At 36.5% G+C, this 23,897-nt stretch overlaps 1 protein-coding gene and 1 non-coding gene across 2 annotated transcripts; one reads left to right on the forward strand and one right to left on the reverse strand.

Annotated features, from left to right (window-relative positions):
- Positions 1 to 11,360: 11,360 nt before the first annotated feature.
- Positions 11,361 to 12,665, reverse strand: LOC131180643 (uncharacterized). Its single transcript, XM_058147990.1, has one exon. It carries the CDS (start codon positions 12,663 to 12,665, stop codon positions 11,361 to 11,363), a length of 1,305 nt encoding a protein of 434 aa, XP_058003973.1.
- Positions 12,666 to 13,400: 735 nt separating this feature from the next.
- Positions 13,401 to 13,507, forward strand: LOC131181048 (small nucleolar RNA R71). Its single transcript, XR_009149675.1, has one exon. It is a non-coding gene; the product is annotated as a small nucleolar RNA R71 (small nucleolar RNA).
- The last annotated feature ends 10,390 nt before the right edge of the window (positions 13,508 to 23,897 follow it).

The following is a 23,897-nucleotide window of genomic DNA, read 5'->3' on the forward strand; positions in this document are numbered from 1 at the left end:
CACCCCGAGTTGTCTTTTGACCTAAATGTCCACTAAAAATATATGATATTACACTTAGAAAATGTCATGAAAAATTAAATTAGTGGTACCTAATATAAATAACAAAAATGAGAAGCTTAATGTGGGAAAATGAAAACTTGATTATTTAATAAATTAACTTATGGTGAGTGGAGCACTATGGGGTTAAATAAACATTAAGTGGACAGAAAGATCCAATAACAAATCTGCAATTCATCTTCTTCAATTGAAAGTGCAAGAAAGCTCTCAAACCTCTCCCATGGCCGCCCACCTTCAAGCCATTACAACTCCATGATCAAGCCATCTTTTCCCACACTTGTCTTCATTAAAATTTATCCTCACCTTGCAAGGAAGAGTTTGATAGCAATTTTAAGAAGTTTTGGTGAGGTTTTGAAGAATTTCCAAAGTGGTAAGTTTGTGTTTTTGATTATTGTTTCATTAAAGTTTATGAGGAGGTTATGGGTACTTGAATTGTGAAAAGAATTGTGAGTTTTGATGTTTAAAGGGAGAGCTGTATTTTTGGCAGCCATGGAAACTCCTTGAAGACAGTTTATTTTTGCTTGTAAATGGTGGATTAAAGGATTGATTAAATGTTTATGTGTGTAGGAAATTATTTGGGTGATGTATACTTAGTATATGTGAATGTGTATTTGAAATTTGAAGCTTGGGAATTAATGGAATGTAAATGCATGAATCGGCAGCCTGGTTTGGTGAACCATAAGGATGTTATTTTATGTTTGGATTATGGTATAATAATGTTGAATTGTGATGGTTGTTATGGCAGCTTGGGTATATGTGTGATGGTGTGAGGTTGGACATGTAAATGAGCATGAATAGGTGGTTTAATTGTTGTAATTGAGTTTGACAAATTTTGCACTTTATGGTGTATGTTGAATGTGATTATAAGCTGCCAAAATGATAAAAAATATGTGGTAAAATATGTTTAGGTTATGGCACAAACCAGAATGGGCATGAATGTGAAGTTTGGTAAGTGTTAAAGGTGACCTTTGCTGAGTATGAACAAAAGACAATAGGGCAGTTTGTGTTTTGGGCTTAGAAACTTAAAAGTGTGGCTCCAATTGGTATGAGACCAATTGGAGGTGAAACTAGGCACAAAATGTGCCAACTTTCATGAAGGAAGCTTGCCAAAATTCTACTTGTAAGGTAACTTGAAAAATGACCAAATCCGGATTAGTGCAATTAGGGACTGAAAATTTACCATTTGGGCAGCAGTTAGTATTTTGTCCATAACTCACTCAAAACTGGTCCAATTGACCTGAAATTTTGACTATGAATAGTTGAGACCCATATCTACAAGTGTTATGAGGACACCAAAGCCCAGAAATGAACATAAGTAAGTCAAACAGCTTGCACAAGTTCGAGTCCAAAAACTGGCCGAACCAAAATTGACCTAAAATGACCTTAAGTGACCAATTTTGATGCATTTTGACCAGCAATAGTAAAAGGACCATAACTTGGTCTACATAATTCAAAATGACCTGAAATTTTGCCCCGCATGCAATAAGACATAGATCTACAAGTTTGTAGTTTTGACCAAAACCCGAAAACTGAGGGAACTAGGTCGTCCGGCTAGGTCAAACTAGTATCCCGGAATCCAACAAATTGCAAGAAAATGCAAGATACATGGAAATGAATTTGGTAACGTGTACCAACCCTAAAAGACTATCGAATGTGACATATTAGTAACATTAAAACCTAATTTATCTAGAATGCATCGAGAGTCGACATATTAGGCTGACTAAGCAAGAAATAGAATCCAGTGAATTAATTATCAAGCATTATTGTTAGAGATAGTTTAAATGAGAACTGAAACACTTCAAATTGTGTTTCTCAGCTAGCAAAGACTCAGGGAAAGGGAAGGAAACACTGAGTCAAGGCCAGGAGACAGTTATTAGAGGTTTGTGCACAGCAGTTTTTTCTTTTGAATTTTTCAATTGAAATAAATTATGACTATTTGTATATTATTGTTTTCAATTATGGAAATGTGTTTGAATGGATACTTATTGCTTGAAAAGCATTGTAAATGGTTTGAAACTATGGAAAAATTGATTTAGTGTGATTTGTGAAAATTGAAGTTAACTATGAATTGTGTTGCCATTTTGTGAATGAAATTATGACTTTAGAAATTTATTGGATTCTCACGAATCATTTGAAAAAAATGTTTGGAATTGATTTTGTGTTCACACTTAGCATGACAGTATCACATCATTCCTTCTCCATTTATGGGGTTGTGATCGTTTATTTTTCTCCCTCTCTGGTTTACCAGTTGAGGTTGTAGATCGGATAAGTACTCATTATATAGCTAGCTTCCTTCCGCATTGATTTCGATTAGTGGGGTTGTGATTGCTTTGTCGTGGTGTACAACGCGGCATTGATCGGAAAATTTGTGTCATGGCTTAAGTTGTATATGATTTGGCAACACTGTATTCTTAAATTATTTGACTAAATTGTGTTATTATGAGCTTTGATAATTTGTGAAATGGAGTTTAAATTCTTATTGACATTCACTGTCTTTTGAATTTAACTATGTTTGATTACTGAGATTTATTATGATATTGTGTTAAATTCCTTATGACATTCATTGTCTTGAATTTAACTATGGTTTTACGTATCCATCATTTATATGATTTATGAATTGTGATGTAAAGTTGTATTTGGTTAATATTGTGTACCACTGAGACATTGTCTCAGCGATAGCTTTTCATTGCTGTCGTAGGTAGACAGACGGACAGGGCAGCAGACTAGGCTGCTAGTGCATTCAGCGAGAGATCATCGGGTATATTGAGTATACTGCATTTTGCATTTTGTGCTATAATGTATATTCACTGTATGTATATTTTGTTCTTGGTTTTGAGTAGTTGTAAATTAAAATTATACATTGAAGTTGGAAAATAAATTATGAGTTATTTTGACTTGTAAAATTTGTATTGTATTTCTTTTATCTCAGTCTTTGAAAAACTATTGGGAATTTGAGTTGAGAAATATATTGTGGTGTTTAACTGTTGGAGTTGAGATTGAGAAAAAATATTGAAGTGCTTTTTACAGGTTTTCTGAAGAACTGTTTTATCCAAAATACAGATGGCACTCTGCCAAAATTTTTACAAAAGTCACTAATAGTCCAATTGTGTTAGCTATTTCACTTCAGTTCAAAAAGGTTTTTAACACCTGTAAATTGTGCTCACCACTGTAACAAGAAGTAAGAAAAGTTTTAAAATCCCTTGTAGTGTATTTAATGGGTTATCAATAGATGAAGTTGGTAATTCATTAGGTATACTACGGGATCATGTTATGCCTTACAGAGGGGTAGGGTGTGACATGTTTAAGTGGCATCAGAGCGACTTTTTAAATTCTATTTTCACATGTTATCTGAATATTCTTTCTTCATAGTACAACTGCTCAATATCATTGTTTGATACATACAGTACATTACATTATAAATATGCACTAACGGGAGGAAATCTCCTTGTGTTAATTATTCAGGAGGTCTAAGATCCTCGCATTGACTATGGAAGAGGGTGATCGTTCAGTCGATCAATCTATAGTGGCTGAGGTGCAAGGGGATGCCCCAGCCCTACACAATGTCAGTGGTTCAGCAACACCAGCCCCCGCAGTACCGCAGTTTCTTGCTCAATTCGCTTAGCAGATGGCTGCAATATTCCAACAAATGGCTGGTAATGTGCCTACTCAAGTCCCAATACAGACACCAGTGGTGTAACCACAGTCTCCTGCTAGACAGTATGACAAATTGATGAAATATGGGGCTACAGAGTTCAAGGGGACAGTAGATCCTCTAGAGGCAGAACAGTGGTTAAAGAGGATGGATAGGGTATTCAAGAAGCTGCATTGCACGGAGGAGCTCAGAGTTGAATCCTCTACATCTTTGCTACAGGGGGATGCTTATGACTGGTGGAAAACCATTCCCCACAGTCTGGTAGAACCTACAGTGCTAACATGGAATGACTTTCTCAGGGAATTCAGACAAAAATATGTCCCTAATGCTTATGTAGACCAGAAGCTGCAAGAGTTTCTAAGTCTGAAACAGGGGAGCAGATTAGTGGCTGAGTATGAAAGAGAATTTTCCCGCCTGAGCCATTATGCAGTAAGTTTACTTGCTACCAGTAGGGAGAGACGCAAGAGGTTTGAAACCGGCTTGAAACCCAGTATCAGATTACAAGTGGTCGGATTCAAACACACTAACTTCTCTGAACTTGTTTCTCAAGCCCTAGAGTTGGAAAGAATTGAGTCTGAAGCTGCTCTTGAGAAAAAGAAATCAGAGAAGACAGAGAAAGAGGGAAAATCAGTAGAACAGAGTTAGTGGTCCTACTGGAAAGAGCAAGAATTATGGGGGACACAGCAGAGGTGGCAAGAAGTCTGGTAGGGGAAGACATTTAGGACAGAAACCTCCTCTATCTGGTCAGCAGAGTACCAGAGGTTCCTACCCTTCCCGCCAATGTGAAACTTGTGGAAGATATCATAGTGGGATATGCTATAAGGCTATTGGAGCCTGTTATAACTGTGGAGACACAGGACACTTTGCCAAGGACTGCACCATTAGTCGTAGAGTTGGACCATCTCCTACTACTGCAGAAGGGTTGATGGTAACTTATCCGCAAGTATACGGGTCGTCTCAAGTAATAAAGTGATGAATCAAGTATCGTTTCCACGAGGATTTGCTGTTTGATTACTAAACTATGAATGAAGCGATTATTTGGGCTAATGATTAATGAATAAATGGTAAATGTAAATGAGCAAGGTAAATTGATTAATCTAATTGAAATGGGTAAAGAGCAAACAAATAAATTCTAATTCTAGCTCGCAATTAAACTAAAATTAACAATGGGTAATTTAAACGAAAGTCTAATTATGGTAAAAGTGATTCCAGAGTTGGGGGTTTATGCATAAATTAATTGGGATTTGTCTTAGGCATTCCAATTTTTAGGGAAAAATAGAGTTTGAAGGAAATTGATTCTAAATTCCTTTGATATCTTTTTCAAGCAAATCAAAGTGTATTCTAAAATAACCAAACCTACTTTCGTATGTATTTGATTACTTTAAAACCCATTAAGTTTTGTAACCAATAATTAATTCCTCTTAAAGTCCTAGTTTATTTCTAAATCTAGGTGATTTTAAGTTCCAATCCTTGATTAACTATCAATGACCTTCACCTTTCGGTCCTTCAATCAAAGATTAACACAATACCCAATGGGTACCAACATTAGGCAAGTAAATCAAGCACACAAGGAAGGAATCAAAACTCATATTCATATAAAATAAGGAAATACCCAATCCAAATCCACAAATTAATCTAAAACATATTTCCCAACTCTGAAATCTAAAGAAATTACTCACTCATGATGGTATTTACAAGAAATATAGATGGAAGAATAAAGAAAAACATGATAAAAGGACTGAAATGGGAAAACCCAGGTGGAAGAACCAAGATCTCTGGTTTCTGGAGCTCCAAACTCGTGCAGCAGCTCCTTCTTCCTAGAGAATGGCGTCTTCTCTCCCTCTTTCTATATATTTTTCTTTCCTTTTTGTTTTTCCTTTCTTCCTCTTGTGGCAAAAATAAGGAAATGATGAATTTATATGGTCCCAAAAAGCTGCCCTAAAAGTAAATAACAGCTAAGGAGTGGATAGGAAATGAGGTGTAAAATTATCCAAGTCAGCAGCACTATTCACGTTCTGGGCATTCTGCTTAGGGTTCGGCTTAACCCTAAGCAGCTTCTTAGCAAATTTAGCCTCTGGTCGCACTGTCTGCTTAAGGTTAAGCAGACCTTCAGCAAATCTCGGCAGACTTAGAGTAGAATGGACTCTTTTGCTGGTGCTTGACTTGTGCTGCTCCTTAACTACTGCCGCTTTACCCTGAGCATGACCTTAAGCAAGGTCTCAAGCAAATTTCGGCTGGTTTGCTCTTTCAAGGCTTGATTTCTTCAACTTTCCTCCATGCTTAAAGAATCCCAAATTTCTTCAAATCACTTCCTAATGCACTCATTGATCCTCGATTTGCCATAAAATCCTATCAAAAACAACAAAATTACAAAAATCAAATATAAAGTATCTAAAATTAACAAATAAACTAAAATAAAGCTAAAAACATAAAATATACTAAAATATAAGGGCAAAATGGATGCAAAACCACCCTAAAATGTCTATATGAAATGAGTGTAACAAATTCCCCCAAACTCAAATCTTTGCTTGTCCTCAAGCAAATTAAAAACAATTAAAACTATTTGGGGTACCTTACCTTAAATTTATGAAAATTACTTATCCAAACTCTCAAGCTTACTTTTAGCCACCAACAAACCATATACCCACTTTCAAGATACAAAGAGTTTAATCCTTACCAAAGTTATCACCGCTTAGCCTTGGGTCAATTATCCATATCATTAAACCCAAACCAATCAATCACAAAGAATAATCATGCCTAAATAGACTATAGGGTAATCCATAAGCTAAAGTGTCTCAAATAATGATGGAAGTAAATGAATGGATTAATGATATCACAATCCCATAGGCAATTCTCCTATTCCAATCTCCACTAATGTAGCAAATCACCATCAAAAGATCAAAAGGACTTTCAAGGGTTGTAATGGGGCTAAGGGGGTGATAATGTGGCTAACAAGAAAGGGATAAGGGTAACAAAATATGAGAATAATCAAATTATTAAAAGATCAAGATACACGAATTTTTTTTTTTTTTTTTTTTTTTTTTTATAAATCAATTGGGAGAAGGAACTTTACAACTTTTCACCAATGCTAGCATATAATTTTGAAGCTTTTAGAGGGACTATATAAATGATATTGACTTTGAATTACAATTGTCCCTTTTCAATTCACCCCCAAACTCATTTCTTTGTGTACTTGGGTGGTGAATTACTTTACATACCATAATTGAATTTGCTAGCCCTTCTCTTTTTTTTTTTTTTAGTCACTTCTCCCAACTAATTATTATTATTATTATTATTATTTTTTTAATTGTATCTATCACTCAAAGGATTATCTCATAGAGGGTAGGTAAGTGTTTGGGTTTATGGCTAGGCATTAATGTGGGTTCTAAAGGAATAAGAGGGATAAATGTAGGCTCAAATTGGTTCCAAAGGGAAATTTTTAAGTGAGGTTGGCTAAGGCTAAAATATGGATTTAAAATTCAAAGAATGCCTAGATCATATCTTTTTCAAGTGTATGCTATGATTTCGCCTTGAAAGGTTTAGGAAGATTGTTCTAGGATTGGTGAGACATCAATTAGCTACTTCTCACCTTAGAGTTTTCTCTAGGCACTCAAAGTCAATGCAATTGATTGGGTGGCCCTTGGCTAAGAAGATATAAACTAAAGCAAGAATCTAGTAACTTTGCACCTATCTAGAACTTTCAATCCACCAAACCCTTCTAAAAGTAAGCTCAATTGCTCTTCAAAGCAATTCTCAATCCTCTAAGGACAAGGTAAAAAAAATTATTTTTTTATGATATGCATGATCCTAAAATGAATGCACAAATCAAATTAAAACTAAGTGTAATCTATATGAAAACTATATGCAAATATATGTGTATGAGTATAGACATGTGTGTGGTATATGTATAAGTGTGTGGATTATCTATATATGAATGAATGAAATGCAATAAATGAATGAAAGAAAATTTTAAAAAATTTTGCAAAAATTTTGCCCTCACCCCCAAACTCAAATGAAACATTGTCCTCAATGTCTAAAATGAATGCAAAGATGGGCAAAATTGTGTGAACTAATCAATTAATGAAATATATACAATTGGGGATTAAATCAATATAAGCTCAAGTATTTCAAAATTAGCTCAAAATGATATTAACAATGAAGCTTTAGAGAGAAAAAAATGTGAAAAAGTATCCCAAATGTATGAATTTACACTGCTTAAGATGTTGCTTAACCTGCTGCGTAGGGTAAAGCGAAAGCATAAGCATTGGCAACATACCATAAGCATAAATAGTAAAAGGGTAAGCTGTTACGTCCAACTGATGTGGAACAGGTGTGGCTCAGAGAAAATTATGCAACTCGTTAATGTCAGCAAAATTAGGATTGAAGAAAAGATAAAGTGCAAAAATAATGGTCAAGAAAATGAAAGAGTGTAAAGAAATAAAATGTAACAGTTAAATCAAAATTAAACTAAGAAACATTCACAGAGTGTTTATGTCCATATCAGAAGAGAAAATAAAATAAAGTAAACCAAAGGAAAGAAGTGCAGAGATAATAATAAAAACTAAGTACCAAAATATTACAACCATGACCAAAGTTTGAAAGCTAAAATAAACAGATTACAAAATAAACTTAAAAACAAAAATTAAAACTGCTGCTACTGATCAAGTTCTGTTATCAAGCCTTTGTTGCTGCATCAGGGTCTGCTTCAGGTTCTGCAGTAGGTTCATTGTGATCCGAAGCTTCAGAAGCAGTTTCCAAGTTTTCTGTTAAGTCTTTCATTTCTTGAAACATGGCTTGGCCCCAATGATATAAATTGTTGTAGGATTGGGCCAGTGTGTTGTAAAGCTCCAGCATTTGAAGTTGATGTTGCTTCTGTTTCTTTTTAAGAGATAAAAATCTCTTTTTAAGTTTCTTTTCTAGCTTCTTCTTTTGGTTAACCTGCTCTTGACCCATGGCTTCAATTTTGATTTCTAAGTTTTTCAAGGAAGCAAGAATTTCTGTGGTATCAGGTGAGGGAGCAGATGGTTGGACAGTGAAATTTGTTATCCTGGATTCCAAGGATTTTAAGATGGATAACATGTCCACGAGAAGTGTGGGGTAGAGGTTGGTTGTGGTTCAAAGCTTGCAAAAGTGGTGGGGTTTTCATGAGTCAGTATCGTGGTGTCACAGAATAGAGTATATGTATGGCCAAATTTCTCACAAACATCAATCAGCAGCAACATGGTGCTGTCTATGTATGATTCCCCAGAAACTGGCAGCAATTTATATAGACTAGCATCAAAGCTAAATGATTTTGCTATGGCAGTTATGTACCCCCCAAAAACAATACTACCTTTAGTATGCTTGGTGACAATTTGGTGCCAATGAGCAGCTATGAAATGGGCTGTACTTACTTGTTTTCTCTCCTTCATGCACCACAATAGAAACAAATCCCAAAGACCCACAATATCACATCGTGTCCCCTTCCTAAAACAAAGGTAAGTAATGAACCTATGGAGGTATTTTAATACATGGTCAACTATTCTAGAGGCTTTTGCAGTCCTCTGTCTATAATAACCTCCAAATGGTGCAATATCTTTCCAGAATTGAACAGGGTCATAAACAGTTTGCTGCCACTCAATGTTTTTATACCCCGAATCCTGAAAACCAAAAATGGCATTCAAAGCACCCATGTCTAACTCCCTATCAATACCAGCACATCGAAAATGTATCATATCTTTATGTTCAGGCACTGTTGGTTTGAAACTCAACTTTAGGGAACTCAAAAATTCGAGGGTTAGGTCCTTGTACACTGGTTCCCTAATTTTAGCAAAATCAACCCAGCTAATAACATCCAAATAGGCAAATACAGAATCATAAATGCCTAATTCTTTCAAAATCTGCTCATCCATATACTTGTTTGCCAAAATATTTTTAGAAAGTAATTTCTCATATGCCTTTTTCATATCCATATCCCTAAAAGCCCAAGGTAATGGAGAAATTACCTCCTCTATAGTATCTGCAGATGACGCAGGTGCTGGAGAATGTAAGGGAGACTGGTTCTTGGTGTTTGACCTTGGTCTTTGGGGTTTGCAGGAGGACTCAGTCCTTTTGCTAACTGGTTCAGAGGACTGAGGTGGAGAGTTTAAATCGAAAGGGACAGAGGGTACTCGTTTCCTTTTCCCGACAGGGGTTTCTTTGAGTCTACCTGCGGCCCTTTTTGTTTTTCCTTTTGTTTTTGTTTGGGTAGGAACAGGGTCAGGCGTTGGTTCTGGGGAATGGGTATCGGTAATTGGTGTTTCATTTGGCGGCTCGGATTGCGGCGAGAGGGGAGTCGGCGGAATGAGAGGTGGTATTTGGCTTGGAGGGGGTGGCGAGGTGGTGGTGATTGGGGTAATGGCGGCGTTTGTGGTGGTGGGGACTGAGGTAGTGGCGATGGGTCAAGTTAGGGTTGATGGGTAATGAGGATGGAGTACCCATTTTAGATTTGACAGAATGTCGAAGTCCAGTGAGTTTAGGTTTGTGAGAGGACCACATTTTGGTTCTTACCATTTTAATGAAAAGGAGGAAACCTTTCGGCTTCCTGTAAAAATTTGCCGGAAAAAATGGCGTGAGGAAGGAAGTCGACGAGGTTTATCGGGAGTGTTGGCGAGGTTTTTGGAAAATTGGCGGAAATGCTGGGCCTTTTAAAATGTGGGGTAGACATGTGGTATTTTGGGCAATGCTTATTGTTAGGCATAATGTTCACAGGTTGCTTAAGACTTTGCTTGACAAGCAATGTCATCAACAAGTTTCAGTGTTTTGGGCAAAATTGTGGTTTTGCTTACCAAAATCAGTCCAAAAGTTATGGAATGCTATTGTAACCCTCAGCAATTACCAAATACACACAAACACCATAAAATTTAGGGATTTCAGTTCATCTCTCTCATAAACTTACTAAGCATAGCACATGTTCATTTAGCTTTTGCAATCATTGTTCATTTTAAGCACCAATTGTGACTATCCTTTTTGCACATTTAAATGAAATGGTCTCCTTTCTAAACTTACACCAAAAGCATATTTTCAGCAGCATTTCAGACAAGTTCCAATCAACCAAGAATTGCAGAAAAAAATGTAGAAATTGACCTTTTAGCGGATGAACAGAGCAAAAATCACAGATTGCAAAAAATTAGCAGCAATTCTAAACAAAAGCATGCAAATTCCTATCAGACTACAAAATTATATATACACTAAAAGGTGAAACTTAACAAACATTATTTTTGCACTTCAATAAAGTCCTCATCAGTCCTAAATATCAAAATTGATCCTCATTCAAGTTGCATTTCACAGAATTTACACAAAACACAAAATCAAACATATGCTATCAAGTAGACTGCAATTTGAGCAATTTAGCACATGTTTAAAGGTGTTATCGTTTCACAGTCTTGCATAAAGTGCAGAATGTTGCTTATACTTGCTTCCCTTCAATTCTTTGTTTTTGCAACAAGTGTAAACTTGCCCAATCTTCATGAATGACCTACAAAAGATAAGCAAATGTCACTTTTGAGTTTAATGAGGGTGAAAACTAAAATGAAAATGAAATGGAAAATTAATGAACTATAAAAGGATACGCTTGGGTTGCCTCCCAAGAAGCGCTTGTTTAAGGTCTTAAGCTTGACCTTCTTTTCAAAGCTCATGGTGGTTGGAATTGGAAAATATTACCTCCCTTCACAATAGGTGCTGAAATGAATTTATACTTCAACTTTTTCCCATTATATGTGAAAATACCTGTTGCTTTGTTCAGAATCCCAACTATGTCTTGAAGAATATTCTTACAAACTTTAGATGAATCTCCTCTTTTGAGTGATTTTGATGGAGGCTTGAGCTTAACTTTTGAAGCTTTATTACTAACCAAATGAGATGGTGAAGCTGACTTTTTCTTTCGCACTTTATGCTGATTGCATTGCATTGGAATAGCTTGATTTTCCTCTAGTTTAGTAACTTCAGTTTCAGCATCATGCTCTATAACATCTACCCTATAACAAGAATTCATCACAGCTGGTTCCTTGGAATGTTGGAATAAATTAAACTCTATTTCCTCCTCCCCCACTGTCAACTTCAATTTCCCATTCTTTACATCTATATTAGCTCCTGTAGTGGCTAAAAATGGCCTTCCAAGTATGATGGGCGTTCTTACATCCTCCTCCATCTCTAGTACAATAAAATCCACTGGAATGAAAAACTTCCCAACTTTTAATGGTACATTCTCTAAAATCCCAACTGGATACTTTATAGATCTGTCAGCTAACTGCAAAGAAATAGTTGTGGGCTTTAGATCTCCAATCTTTAACTTCTCACATATGGAAAGTGGCATCAAGCTAACACTAGCCCCCAAGTCACATAATGCTCTCTCAATACTTGTTTCTCCAATGTGACATGGTATGGAAAAACTTCCAGGATCTTTCAGCTTAGGTGGGAGCTTGTTCTCGCATAAAGCGCTGCACTCCTCAGTAAGTGCAACAGTTTCATAATCTTCCAACCTTCTTTTATTTGATAAAATCTCCCTCAAAAACTTAGCATAAGAAGGCATTTGAGAAATGACATCGGTGAATGGAATGTTGATATACAACTTCTTCAAAACTTCAAGAAATTTCCCAAACTGCTTATCTAATTGTGCTTTATGAAACCTCTGAGGAAAGGGCAATGGTGGCTTGTACGGCGCAGGAGGCACATATTTCTCTTCTATTTTCTTTTTATCTTCTTTCTCTTCATTTGCTTCCTTACTAGCTTTAGCTTTAGTTGAAGTGGATTCACTCTCACACTCATCTTTCTTTTCTTTCAACTTTACTTCAATTTCGTGTTCTTCCCCCATTACCTTTCCACTTCTTAAAGTAACAGCATTGCACTGCTCCCTTGGATTCTCAGGTTGGCTAGGAAGCTTCCCAAAAGCTTTGCTATTTGAAGAGCTAGCCTGTTGAGCTATTTGATTCTCTAACATCTTGTTGTGTGTTGCCATTTGATCCACTTTAGATGCTAATTGAGAAATCATTTCTTGTTGACTTTGATGGCTCACAAGTAGAGTTTCAATCATAGATTCCAATCTAGCTGTCTTGTCTAGTTGTGCTTGTTGTGGTAGAGGTGGAGCATGTGCATTTTGAGGTTTAGAAATTCCAGGAGGAGGACCTCTATTCTGCTGAAAGTTCTGATGTTGTTGATATCCGTAAGGTTCTTGAAAATTCTGATTTTGCCCTTGTCTACCTCCCCAAGAGAAATTTGGGTGGTTTCTCCATCTTTGGATCATAAGTTGCGTAAAATGGGTTACCACTGGTCTTTGATTGTAGTTCCCACATAATCCACTTGCTCACTTGAAAAATCTTGATTTAGTGCAGAAAATCTGCTGCACAATTGACATTTGCAGCTCAATTTCTAGTGTATTACCGGAACCTCCTATGAAGAATCTACTTTCATACTTAACTTGTCCATCTTCTTTGTCAAAGCATCAAACTTAGCATTAATCATATTCATGGCATCAAGCTCAAACATACCAGCTGGTTTCTTGATCTCATTCCTCTCACAACTCCATTGGTAGTTGTTATAAGCAATTTTATCAAGAGCAGAAAAAGCTTCATCTTCAGATTTCTCCATAAGGTCACCTCCAGAAGATGCATCAATTGTACTCCTAATAGCTGGTGAAACTCCATTATAAAAGTGTTGAACAAGCATCCACTTAGGAATCCCATGATGTGGACATCTCCTTTGCAAATCCTTGTACCTCTCCCATGCTTCATACAAGCTCTCATCATCTCTAGGTTTAAAAGAAGTCAGCTCATTCCTCAGCTTAGCTGTCTTGCTTGGTGGAAAATATTGAGCCAAAAATGCTTGAGAAAGTTCATCCCATGTTGTGATAGAACCCGGTGGCAAAGAATGTAACCACTCTCTAGCTCGGTCCTTCAGAGAAAAAGGAAATAATCTGAGTCGAATTGCATCATCAGAAACTCCATTTATCTTCAACATATCACTGATCTCAAGAAAGTGTGCCAGATGCACATGTGGACTTTCACTTGGATTTCCTCCAAATTGTGCTTGTTGTACCATTTGACAGAGTGCAGGCTTCTGTTCAAAATTATTAGCTTCTACCCTTGGTCTTGTGATACTTGGCATGAAATCTCCAATGTTAGGATAGGCATGATCCTTCACAGAGCGGTTGTTATTATTGTTGTTGTTGTTGTCAGCCATTTCTTCTTGTAATTGCTCTTGCTCTTGTGCTCTTTCTTGTTGTTGTTGAGCTTTAATTTCAGCTTTTCTCCTCTTAGATTCTGCTCTTAAAGCTTTTGCTGTCTTCTCTATTTCTAGGTCAAAGAATAGATTGATTTCTTCACTTTTTGTCCTTCTCATAAAATAAACCACCTGAAAAACAAAAATAAACAAATTCTCAAAGTAAAATTGTAAAAAGAAATAAAATAAAATGCCCAAATTAACCAAACAAACAATCGTTCAATATCAAGCAAAAATCAAATCCCCGGCAACGGCGCCAAAAACTTGATGGTAACTTATCCGCAAGTATACGGGTCGTCTCAAGTAATAAAGTGATGAATCAAGTATCGTTCCCACGAGGATTTGCTGTTTGATTACTAAACTATGAATGAAGCGATTATTTGGGCTAATGATTAATGAATAAATGGTAAATGTAAATGAGCAAGGTAAATTGATTAATCTAATTGAAATGGGTAAAGAGCAAACAAATAAATTCTAATTCTAGCTCGCAATTAAACTAAAATTAACAATGGGTAATTTAAACGAAAGTCTAATTATGGTAAAAGTGATTCCAGAGTTGGGGGTTTATGCATAAATTAATTGGGATTTGTCTTAGGCATTCCAATTTTTAGGGAAAAATAGAGTTTGAAGGAAATTGATTCTAAATTCCTTTGATATCTTTTTCAAGCAAATCAAAGTGTATTCTAAAATAACCAAACCTACTTTCGTATGTATTTGATTACTTTAAAACCCATTAAGTTTTGTAACCAATAATTAATTCCTCTTAAAGTCCTAGTTTATTTCTAAATCTAGGTGATTTTAAGTTCAATCCTTGATTAACTATCAATGACCTTCACCTTTCGGTCCTTCAATCAAAGATTAACACAATACCCAATGGGTACCAACATTAGGCAAGTAAATCAAGCACACAAGGAAGGAATCAAAACTCATATTCATATAAAATAAGGAAATACCCAATCCAAATCCACAAATTAATCTAAAACAAATTTCCCAACTGAAATCTAAAGAAATTACTCACTCATGATGGTATTTACAAGAAATATAGATGGAAGAATAAAGAAAAACATGATAAAAGGACTGAAATGGGAAAACCCAGGTGGAAGAACCAAGATCTCTCTGGTTTCTGGAGCTCCAAACTCGTCTGTGACTCCTTCTTCCTAGAGAATGGCGTCTTCTCTCCTCTTTCTATATATATTTTCTTTCCTTTTTGTTTTCCTTTCTTCCTCTTGTGGCAAAAATAAGGAAATGATGAATTTATATGGTCCCAAAAGTCGCCTAAAAGTAAATAACAACTAAGGAGTGGATAGGAAATGAGGTGTAAAATTATCCAAGTCGTGACACTATTCACGTTACGGGCATTACGCAGGGTTGGCAACCTAAGCGACTTCTTAGCAAATTTAGCCTGCAGTCGCTTCGCATGCTAAGGTTAAGCGGACCTTGAGAAATCTCGGCGGACTTAGAGTAGAATGGACTCTTTTCTTTGGTGCTTGACTTGTGCTGCTCCTTAACTACTGCCGCTTTACCCTGAGCATGACCTTAAGCAAGGTCTCAAGCAAATTTTGGCTGGTTTGCTCTTTCAAGGCTTGATTTCTTCAACTTTCCTCCATGCTTAAAGAATCCCAAATTTCTTCAAATCACTTCCTAATGCACTCATTGATCCTCGATTTGCCATAAAATCCTATCAAAAACAACAAAATTACAAAAATCAAATATAAAGTATCTAAAATTAACAAATAAACTAAAATAAAGCTAAAAACATAAAATATACTAAAATATAAGGGCAAAATGGATGCAAAACCACCCTAAAATGTCTATATGAAATGAGTGTAACAAGGGTCAGTTCAGAGCCCTGTCACCAGAAGTTCACAACCACCCAGCAGAGGTAGAGGCAGGGGTAGAGGTAGCCCAGCAGGCAGCCAAGGCACAGTGAAACATTTAGAGAAAGATAGTGCTCCAGTCAGAATCTATGCAATGAGACAGAGAGAAGAGGCCGAGACATCTGATGTTGTGGCTGGTACCTTCTCAACTTTTAATCAAGATGTGTTTGTGTTATTTGATCTGGGTTCTACCCATTCTTATGTGAGTGCTAGCATCATTGATTGCATTGCTGTTCCAAGTACAAAAATGAACTTTGAGGTGCTAGTAACAAGTCCGTTAGGACAGGAGGTTAGGGTTAATAGAATGTATAGAGATTGTCCTTTGGTGATCCAAGGACACACTTTTCTGTCTGATTTCATTGAGATGCCCTTCAGAGATTACGATATCATCTTGGGCATGGATTGGTTAGCCAGGCATCATGCCATGATTGACTGTAGGCTGAAGACAGTCACATTTGGTCTCCCTCAGTACAGTGATGTGGTAATACATGGGAGAGGCAGCTATTGCCATCAAACACCATTTCGGCTGCACTAGCCAGAAAAATGATCAGAAAGGGGTGTGAAGCATACTTGGCACATGTAGTAGACACCCAAGTGGGGAGTCCAGCATTGAAAGACATCCCTACAGTATATGACTTTCCAGATGTGTTTCCTGATGAATTGCCAGGATTACCTCCGGAAAGAGAAGTGCAGTTTGAAATTATTGTTATGCCTGGTGTGGATCCAATCTCCATAACGCCATACAGAATGGCACCAGCAGAGTTGAAGGAGTTGAAGATACAGTTGTAAGAACTACTTGAAAAGGGCTTCATCCGCCCTAGTGTGTCACCTTGGGGAGCACCAGTGTTGTTTGTTAAGAAGAAGGATGGTACTCTCCGCTTATGTATAGATTACCGGCAGTTGAATAAGGTGACAATAAAGAGCAGATATCCATTGCCTCGCATTGATGATCTGTTTGATCAGTTGCAGGGTGAAGCTGTATTCTCCAAAATTGATTTGCGATCTGGTTATTATCAATTGAAGGTGCAAGAGCAGAGTATTCCAAAAACTGCTTTCAGAACTCGGTATGGCCACTATGAGTTTCTAGTAATGCCATTCGGGTTAACAAATGCTCCAGCTGCTTTTATGGATCTGATGAACACTATCTTCAAACCATATCTTGATCAATTTATGGTGGTGTTTATTGATGAAATTTTGATATATTCGAGGAATGCAGAGGAGCATGACAGACATCTGCTGATTGTACTGCAGACTTTAAGGGAGAAACAGCTATACGCCAAATTGTCGAAATGTGAATTTTGGCTGAAAGAAATCTCCTTTTTGGGACATGTTGTGTCGGCTGAAGGAATCAAGGTAGATTCCAGCAAAGTAGAAGCTATCCTTAATTGGAAGCCGCCCAGAAATATCACAAAAATTCGCAGTTTTCTGGGTTTAGCTGGATATTACCGCCGGTTTGTGAAAGGGTTTTTTATGTTATCTACTCCACTAACCAAGCTGCTTCGGAAAGATGTGAAATTTCAGTGGACAGATAAATGCCAGCAAAGTTTTGATGAGTTGAAGAGGTGTTTAATTGAAGCTCCAGTCCTCACTTTACCTACTTCGGGTAAAGAATACACAGTTTATAGTGATGCTTCTCACAATGGGTTAGGCTGTGTACTGATGCAAGATCGGAATGTCATTGCTTATGCATCACGCCAACTGAAACCGCATGAGAAGAATTACCCAACACATGATCTGGAGCTAGCAGCTATTGTTTTTGATCTGAAGATCTAGAGACACTATTTGTATGGGGAGAATATTACATTTACACAGATAACAAGAGCTTGAAGTACTTAGGCACCCAGAAGGAATTGAATTTGAGGCAGAGGAGATGGTTAGAACTGATTAAAGACTATGATTGCTTAATAGACTATTAGCTAGGGAAAGAAAATGTGGTGGCTGACGCCTTACGTTGCAAGACTATGGCAAGTCTCAGAGTTTCTCCTTTGTCCATGGTATATGAATTGAAAGCACAGCATGCCAGTTTAGAGATTGATGATGAGGGACAGACAGTAGTTGCATGGCATGTACAGCTAGTGTTGATTGATCGGTCGAATGGCGCTCGAGTGATGATAAATATCAAAAGCTACTGAAAGAAGTCCAGCAGGGCAAGAAACCTGAATTTTCTGTGAAAGATGATGGTTTATTGCTACATCAGGGCAGAATGTGCGTTCCTAATGATGCTGAATTAAGACAGATCATTATGAAAGAAGCACATGAGTCTCCTTTTGCTATGCACCCTGGTGGAACTACAATGTACAGAGGGCTGAAAGAGCATTACTGGTGGATGGGTATGAAGAGAGATATAGCTGAATTTGTTTCCAAATGCCTAACTTGTCAGCAAGTAAAGCGTAACATCAAGTCCAGTGGTTTGTTACATCCATTGCGATGCAGTGGAAATGGGAACGAATAACTATGGATTTTGTTATAGGACTTCCAAGGACACAGAATAGTCATGATGTAGTATGGGTTATAGTTGACAGACTGACCAAGTCTGCTCACTTTTTGCCAGTTCGGATAGATTATAGCCTAGAAAGATTGGCTAGATTGTACATATATGAGATTGTAAAACTGCATGGAGTGCCAGTATCAATTGTGTCTGACAGAGATCCTAGGTTCACTTCTAGATTCTGGGGTAGTCTTCAGAGAGCCCTAGGAACTAGATTGAACGTCAGCACAACATTCCACCCGCAGACGGATGGCGATCACGAAAGGGTAATTCAGATATTGGAGGATATGCTACGGGCTTGTGTGATTGAGTTTGAAGGTAGTTGGGATACACACTTGCCTTTGATTGAGTTTGCTTATAACAATAGCTATCAATCAAGCATTGGGATGCCTCCATATGAAGCTTTGTATGGCAGAAAGTGTAGAAGTCCCTTATGTTGGGATGAAGTAGGTGAAAGGAAGATGATTGGGCCAGAAATTGTTCAGCAGACAGAAGAAAAGATCAGATTGATCAGAGATAGACTCAAGGCTGCATCAGACCGTCAGAAGTCCTATGTTGATATGAAGAGAAGAGATATTGAATATGCAATGGGTGATAAGGTATTCCTCAAAGTTTCTCCTTGGAAGAGGATTATGAGATTTGGCAGAAAGGGAAAACTGAGTCCTCATTTCATTGGACCATATGTGGTTTTGGAAAGAGTGGGTCCTTTGGCATATCGGTTGGCATTACCTCCAGAGTTAGCAAGGGTACATAGTGTCTTCCATGTGTCCATGTTAAGGAGGTACAGATCAGACCCATCTCATGTACTATCAGTTGAAGAGATTGAGGTAAATCCAGACCTCTCATATGAGGAAGAACCCATAAAAATTTTGGCATATGAGGTGAAGCAGCTGAGGAACAAACAGATACACTTGGTTAAAGTGTGTGGAACCATCATTCAGGCTAGGAAGCTACTTGGGAACGTGAAGAGGATATGAGGAGACAGCACCCACAGCTGTTCAGAGACTAATGCCAGGTAAAATTTTGAGACGAAATTTATTTTAAGGGGGGGGGGGAGAATTGTAACACCCCTAAGTTCGGTAGTGCGTTCTACTGTTCCAGTGACCAATGTTATTAGAATAGCTAGGATGCCTAGAACTACACTTAAATATGAGTGAGGAGACATAAAATAATGAAATACGATAAAAGAAAATACAAGAAAAACAAAGGAAAAATAATAGCAAAGAAATGTAACCAAGTTAAGCGAGCCGAGAACCCTAGCGATGGGTGACCGCACTGGGAAGTCGCGGCGTGGACCGTTGACAAGCCCTGGACCTCGGGGAACCCCGGAAAATATTTTTGAGACTTAGATAAATGTCTATTGAAGAATAAATGCTATTAGAAATATCAAAGAAAAATTAATTAATTAGTACAAAGAAAAGTGAGAAATCGAAAAACGGACAAAACCCGGTGTTACCGAAAAATTGAGAATGCAACCCGAACAGGGGTAGTGAGGTCATTTGACACTCCGAGTTGTCTTTTGACCTAAATGTCCACTAAAAATATATGATATTACATTTGGAAATTGTCATGAAAAATTAAATTAGTGGTACCTAATGTAAATAACAAAAATGAGAAGCTTAATGTGGGAAAATGAAAAATTGATTATTTAGTTAATTAACTTATGGTGAGTGGAGCACTATGGGGCTAAATAAACATTAAGTGGACAGAAAGATCCACTAACAAATCTGAAATTCATCTTCTTCAATTGAAAACGCATGAAAGCTCTCAAACCTCTCCCATGGCTGCCCACCTTCAAGCGATTACAACTCCATGATCAAGCCATCTTTTCCCACACTTGTCTTCATTAAATTTTATCCTCACCTTGCAAGGAAGAGTTTGATAGCAATTTTAAGAAGTTTTGGTGAGGTTTTGAAGAATTTCCAAAGTGGTAAGTTTGTGTTTTTGATTATTGTTTCATTAAAGTTTGTGAGTAGGTTATGGGTACTTGAATTGTGGAAAGAATTTTGAGGTTTGATGTTTAAAGGGAGAGCGGTATTTTTGGCAGCCATGGAAACTCCTTGAAGACAGTTTATTTTTGCTTGTAAATGGTGGATTAAAAGGATTGATTAAATATTTATATGTGTAGGAAATTATTTGGGTGATGTATACTTAGTATATGTGAATGTGTATTTGAAATTTAAAGCTTGGGAATTAATGGAATGTAAATGCATGAATCGGCAGCCTGGTTTGGTGAACCATAAGGATGTTATTTTATGTTTGGATTATGGTATAATAATATTGAATTGTGATGGTTGTTATGGCAGCTTGGGTATATGTGTGATGGTGTGAGGTTGGACATGTAAATGAGCATGAATAGATGGTTTAATTGTTGTAATTGAGTTTGACAAATTCTGCACATTATGGTGTATGTTGAATGTGATTATATGTCACACCTTACCCCTCCGAAAGGCATAACATGATCCCGTAGAATACTTAATGAACTACCAAACTTCATCTACCGATAACTCATTAAGTACCCTACAAGGGATTTTAAAACAATTTTCTTACATTTTGGAAGTGGTGAGCATTTTAGTGAGAATTAAAAACCATTTATTCAAAGCTTAAGGACTAGTAAAAATTTTTGTCCATTTAAATTTTGCCGCAAATTTTATAAAAATTTTGACAGAGTTCCCTCTGTATTTTGAGAAACCAGTTCTTCAAAGACCTGAAAAAAAAAAACACTTCCAAAATATTTCACAACTCCCAACCACCAATAATTCTCAAATCAACTCAATACAAGGCACTTCAAATAATTTTACAATACAAATCAAGATTTCTCATCTCAAAATATTTAATATCTTCATTAACAAAACATAAAGTAGTAAATTCATATGTACAAATATTAGATTTACAGAAGAAAATCAAAGAAAAATATTATTACAATTTATTTACAACTGCTCAATTTACATTGATACTTATGACATTACAGTATTTACATCAAAATAACCATAAGGGTATAAAACAATACCCGTACAAAAGGGATCAAGAAGTTCTTGTCAATCCCGCAGCTCACTCTGCTGCTTTCTCATTGTTCTTATCTGCGACAGTAAATTAAACTATCGCTGAGTATAAAATTACTCAGTGGTGCTCAATAAAAATTTAAAATGCAATAATTAAATCATTTATTGCCAAACACAATTCAGATGTTTCTCAAACACATTTCAACAATTATCAAAGTTCCTAATAACACCATTTTGTCAAATAATCTATTAAACACAGTTTAGTCAAACAATTTCATAAACACGGTGTTGCCAAAGTCATACACAACTTAAGCCATGACACAAAATTTCCGATCAATGCCGCGTTGTACACCACGACAAAGCAATCTACAACCCTATTAATCGAAATCAATGAGGGAGGTGGCTAGCTAGCTAATGAGTACTCATCCGATCTACAACCTCAACTGGCAAGCTAGAGAGGGAGGAAAATAAACGATCTCAACCCCATAAATGGAGAAGGAAGTGTGATACTGTCATGCTAAGTGTGAATCCAAAATCAATTTAAAACAATTATTTTCAATAATTTATGAGAGATCCCAAACAATTTTCAAAGTCATTTTTGTATTCACAAAGTGGCAACACAATTCATAAATAACACAGCGATTTCATAAAGTATAGCAACTCAAATTTTCAATTGGAAAACAATTACATAAATTTATTGTGCACAAACCTGACTAGAGTCGCCTCTAGGCCTTGACTCAGTCTCTTCGAGCTTCCAAGTCTTTTTCAGCTGAAACACACAATTTCATAGTATTTCAGTACTATAACTTAACATAAGTCCAAAAATAAATTTAACTTCACTTTAACTAGCTCTATTGCGTTAAATTCGATGTTCTCAAAGTTTTTGTGTTTCGGGTTACTATTCACTACACTATTCAAGTCAAATTGGTGACTTTTTAAGGATTAATAGGTATGGGAACTCCAACTGCACCCACATACCACATTTTGGTCACCAAACTTGTTGGTTTTGGTCATTTTTTCAAAGCGTAGGTCATTTTGGCAAAATTACCAATTTTCGGTTCTGGTGCTCCGAAGTTGCACTGTTTCATTGGTCGATCTACTTTTGGAATTTGACAAAACTTCCTTCATAGAAAATGTTCCTTATTGTCTTAAGTGTATTCTCATTTTTGGATCACCTCAATCGGAGTGTTGTAGCTCAAGTTATAGCCAAAATACAATTACTGTTCACGTGCACTGTTCATACTGCAACTATGGTTCTGGTAGGTTTTTGATCCAACTTTGTTTAGTAATTTGATCAAGTTAAGTTCATAATTTGGTCTAACTTTGTTCATATGAAATGTTCTACTATATCTTAGGTTTCCATTGGTTTAAGAATCAGTTAAATCAGAGTTTTCTAGAGAGAGTTATAGCCATTCAAACATTACTGCTCAAATGGTAATCCTGCAGTTTTACAGGTACAGTAACTCAACTTTGCTCAATAATTTGAATGGGTTAATGGCATAATTTGGGTTGGTTTTCTTCATGAAAGTTTTAGATCTATATCTTATCTAATTGCTGGTAAAATTTCAAGTCAATTTGACCTGTCTAGCTCGAATTATGACCAATTTGGTCAGTTTGGTACTGTGGCAGCCTGCTCTCATTTCACTTTGATCAATTGGTTCACCAAGTTTTAGTCAGTTTTTGGCCATGGTTCCTTAATGAAAATTGTGCTATTTTATGTCTATTTTCATCTCCAATTGGTGGCATATCAATTGGACTTGTAAAATTTCCGTTTTGGTCCTTCAAAGTTGGTTTGGTCATGCTGCCAGCAGCATGACCATTTGACCTACGAATTTAACTTCCATTCTCACAATTTCCACACATCTCTTTTGGTCATTATTGATAATTTTTCATCTCACAATAGACCAAAGTCATCATTTATGCATTTCTCCAAAATTTGCCTCAAAACCCTAATCTCACTACTTTGTTGCAATTAATCACATTTAAGAATTTCAACTTAACCATTCAACTAATTAAAGCTTTTAAACTCATTCTAATGCATCAAACCTCAATTACATGTTCAATTCTATCAATTCCATCAAACCCTAACCCCCATCAAGTTGGCTGAATTTCCCTTTTTCCCTCAACACAATATTTCTTTCCTTTTTTCATTAAATTTTCACTTGCTCAACATCATTTTCATAAGTATAAATTAATTTAAGTTAGGAGAGGGAGACTTACCTTTGTTGAAGCTTTTCCCAACTTCAATCTCTTCACTTTTTCTTCCTTTCTTTGCTTCTAAGTTCTTAACCAAGGTCTAATATCAAGATTTGGTGTTGGGAATTATGGGAATTATGAAGAAAATTTAGGATTTTATGAGCTTCAAATATTCATCAATGGAGGATTTTTGAGAGAAATGGTGAGAGAGAGGGACGGTTGGACATGGGGAGGAAGAAAGTGATTTTTTTCTTTTTAATTGTTAGTAATTATCCCCTTTGAGAAGACCAAAAATCCCAATTTAATAAAATAAATTAATTAATCCTTTATGACATCATGCATGATGTCATCACCTTTGACTTTTCCATCTTCTTTTTATTTTGTTTTTTCTA

Source organism: Hevea brasiliensis, chromosome 6, assembly GCF_030052815.1.
Source record: "Hevea brasiliensis isolate MT/VB/25A 57/8 chromosome 6, ASM3005281v1, whole genome shotgun sequence".
Taxonomy (NCBI): Eukaryota; Viridiplantae; Streptophyta; class Magnoliopsida; order Malpighiales; family Euphorbiaceae; genus Hevea; species Hevea brasiliensis.

Coding starts and splice junctions, on each gene's coding strand:
- LOC131180643 (XM_058147990.1), bottom strand. CDS start 12,665: ATGTTAGAGAATCAAATAGCTCAACAGGCTAGCTCTTCAAATAGCAAA.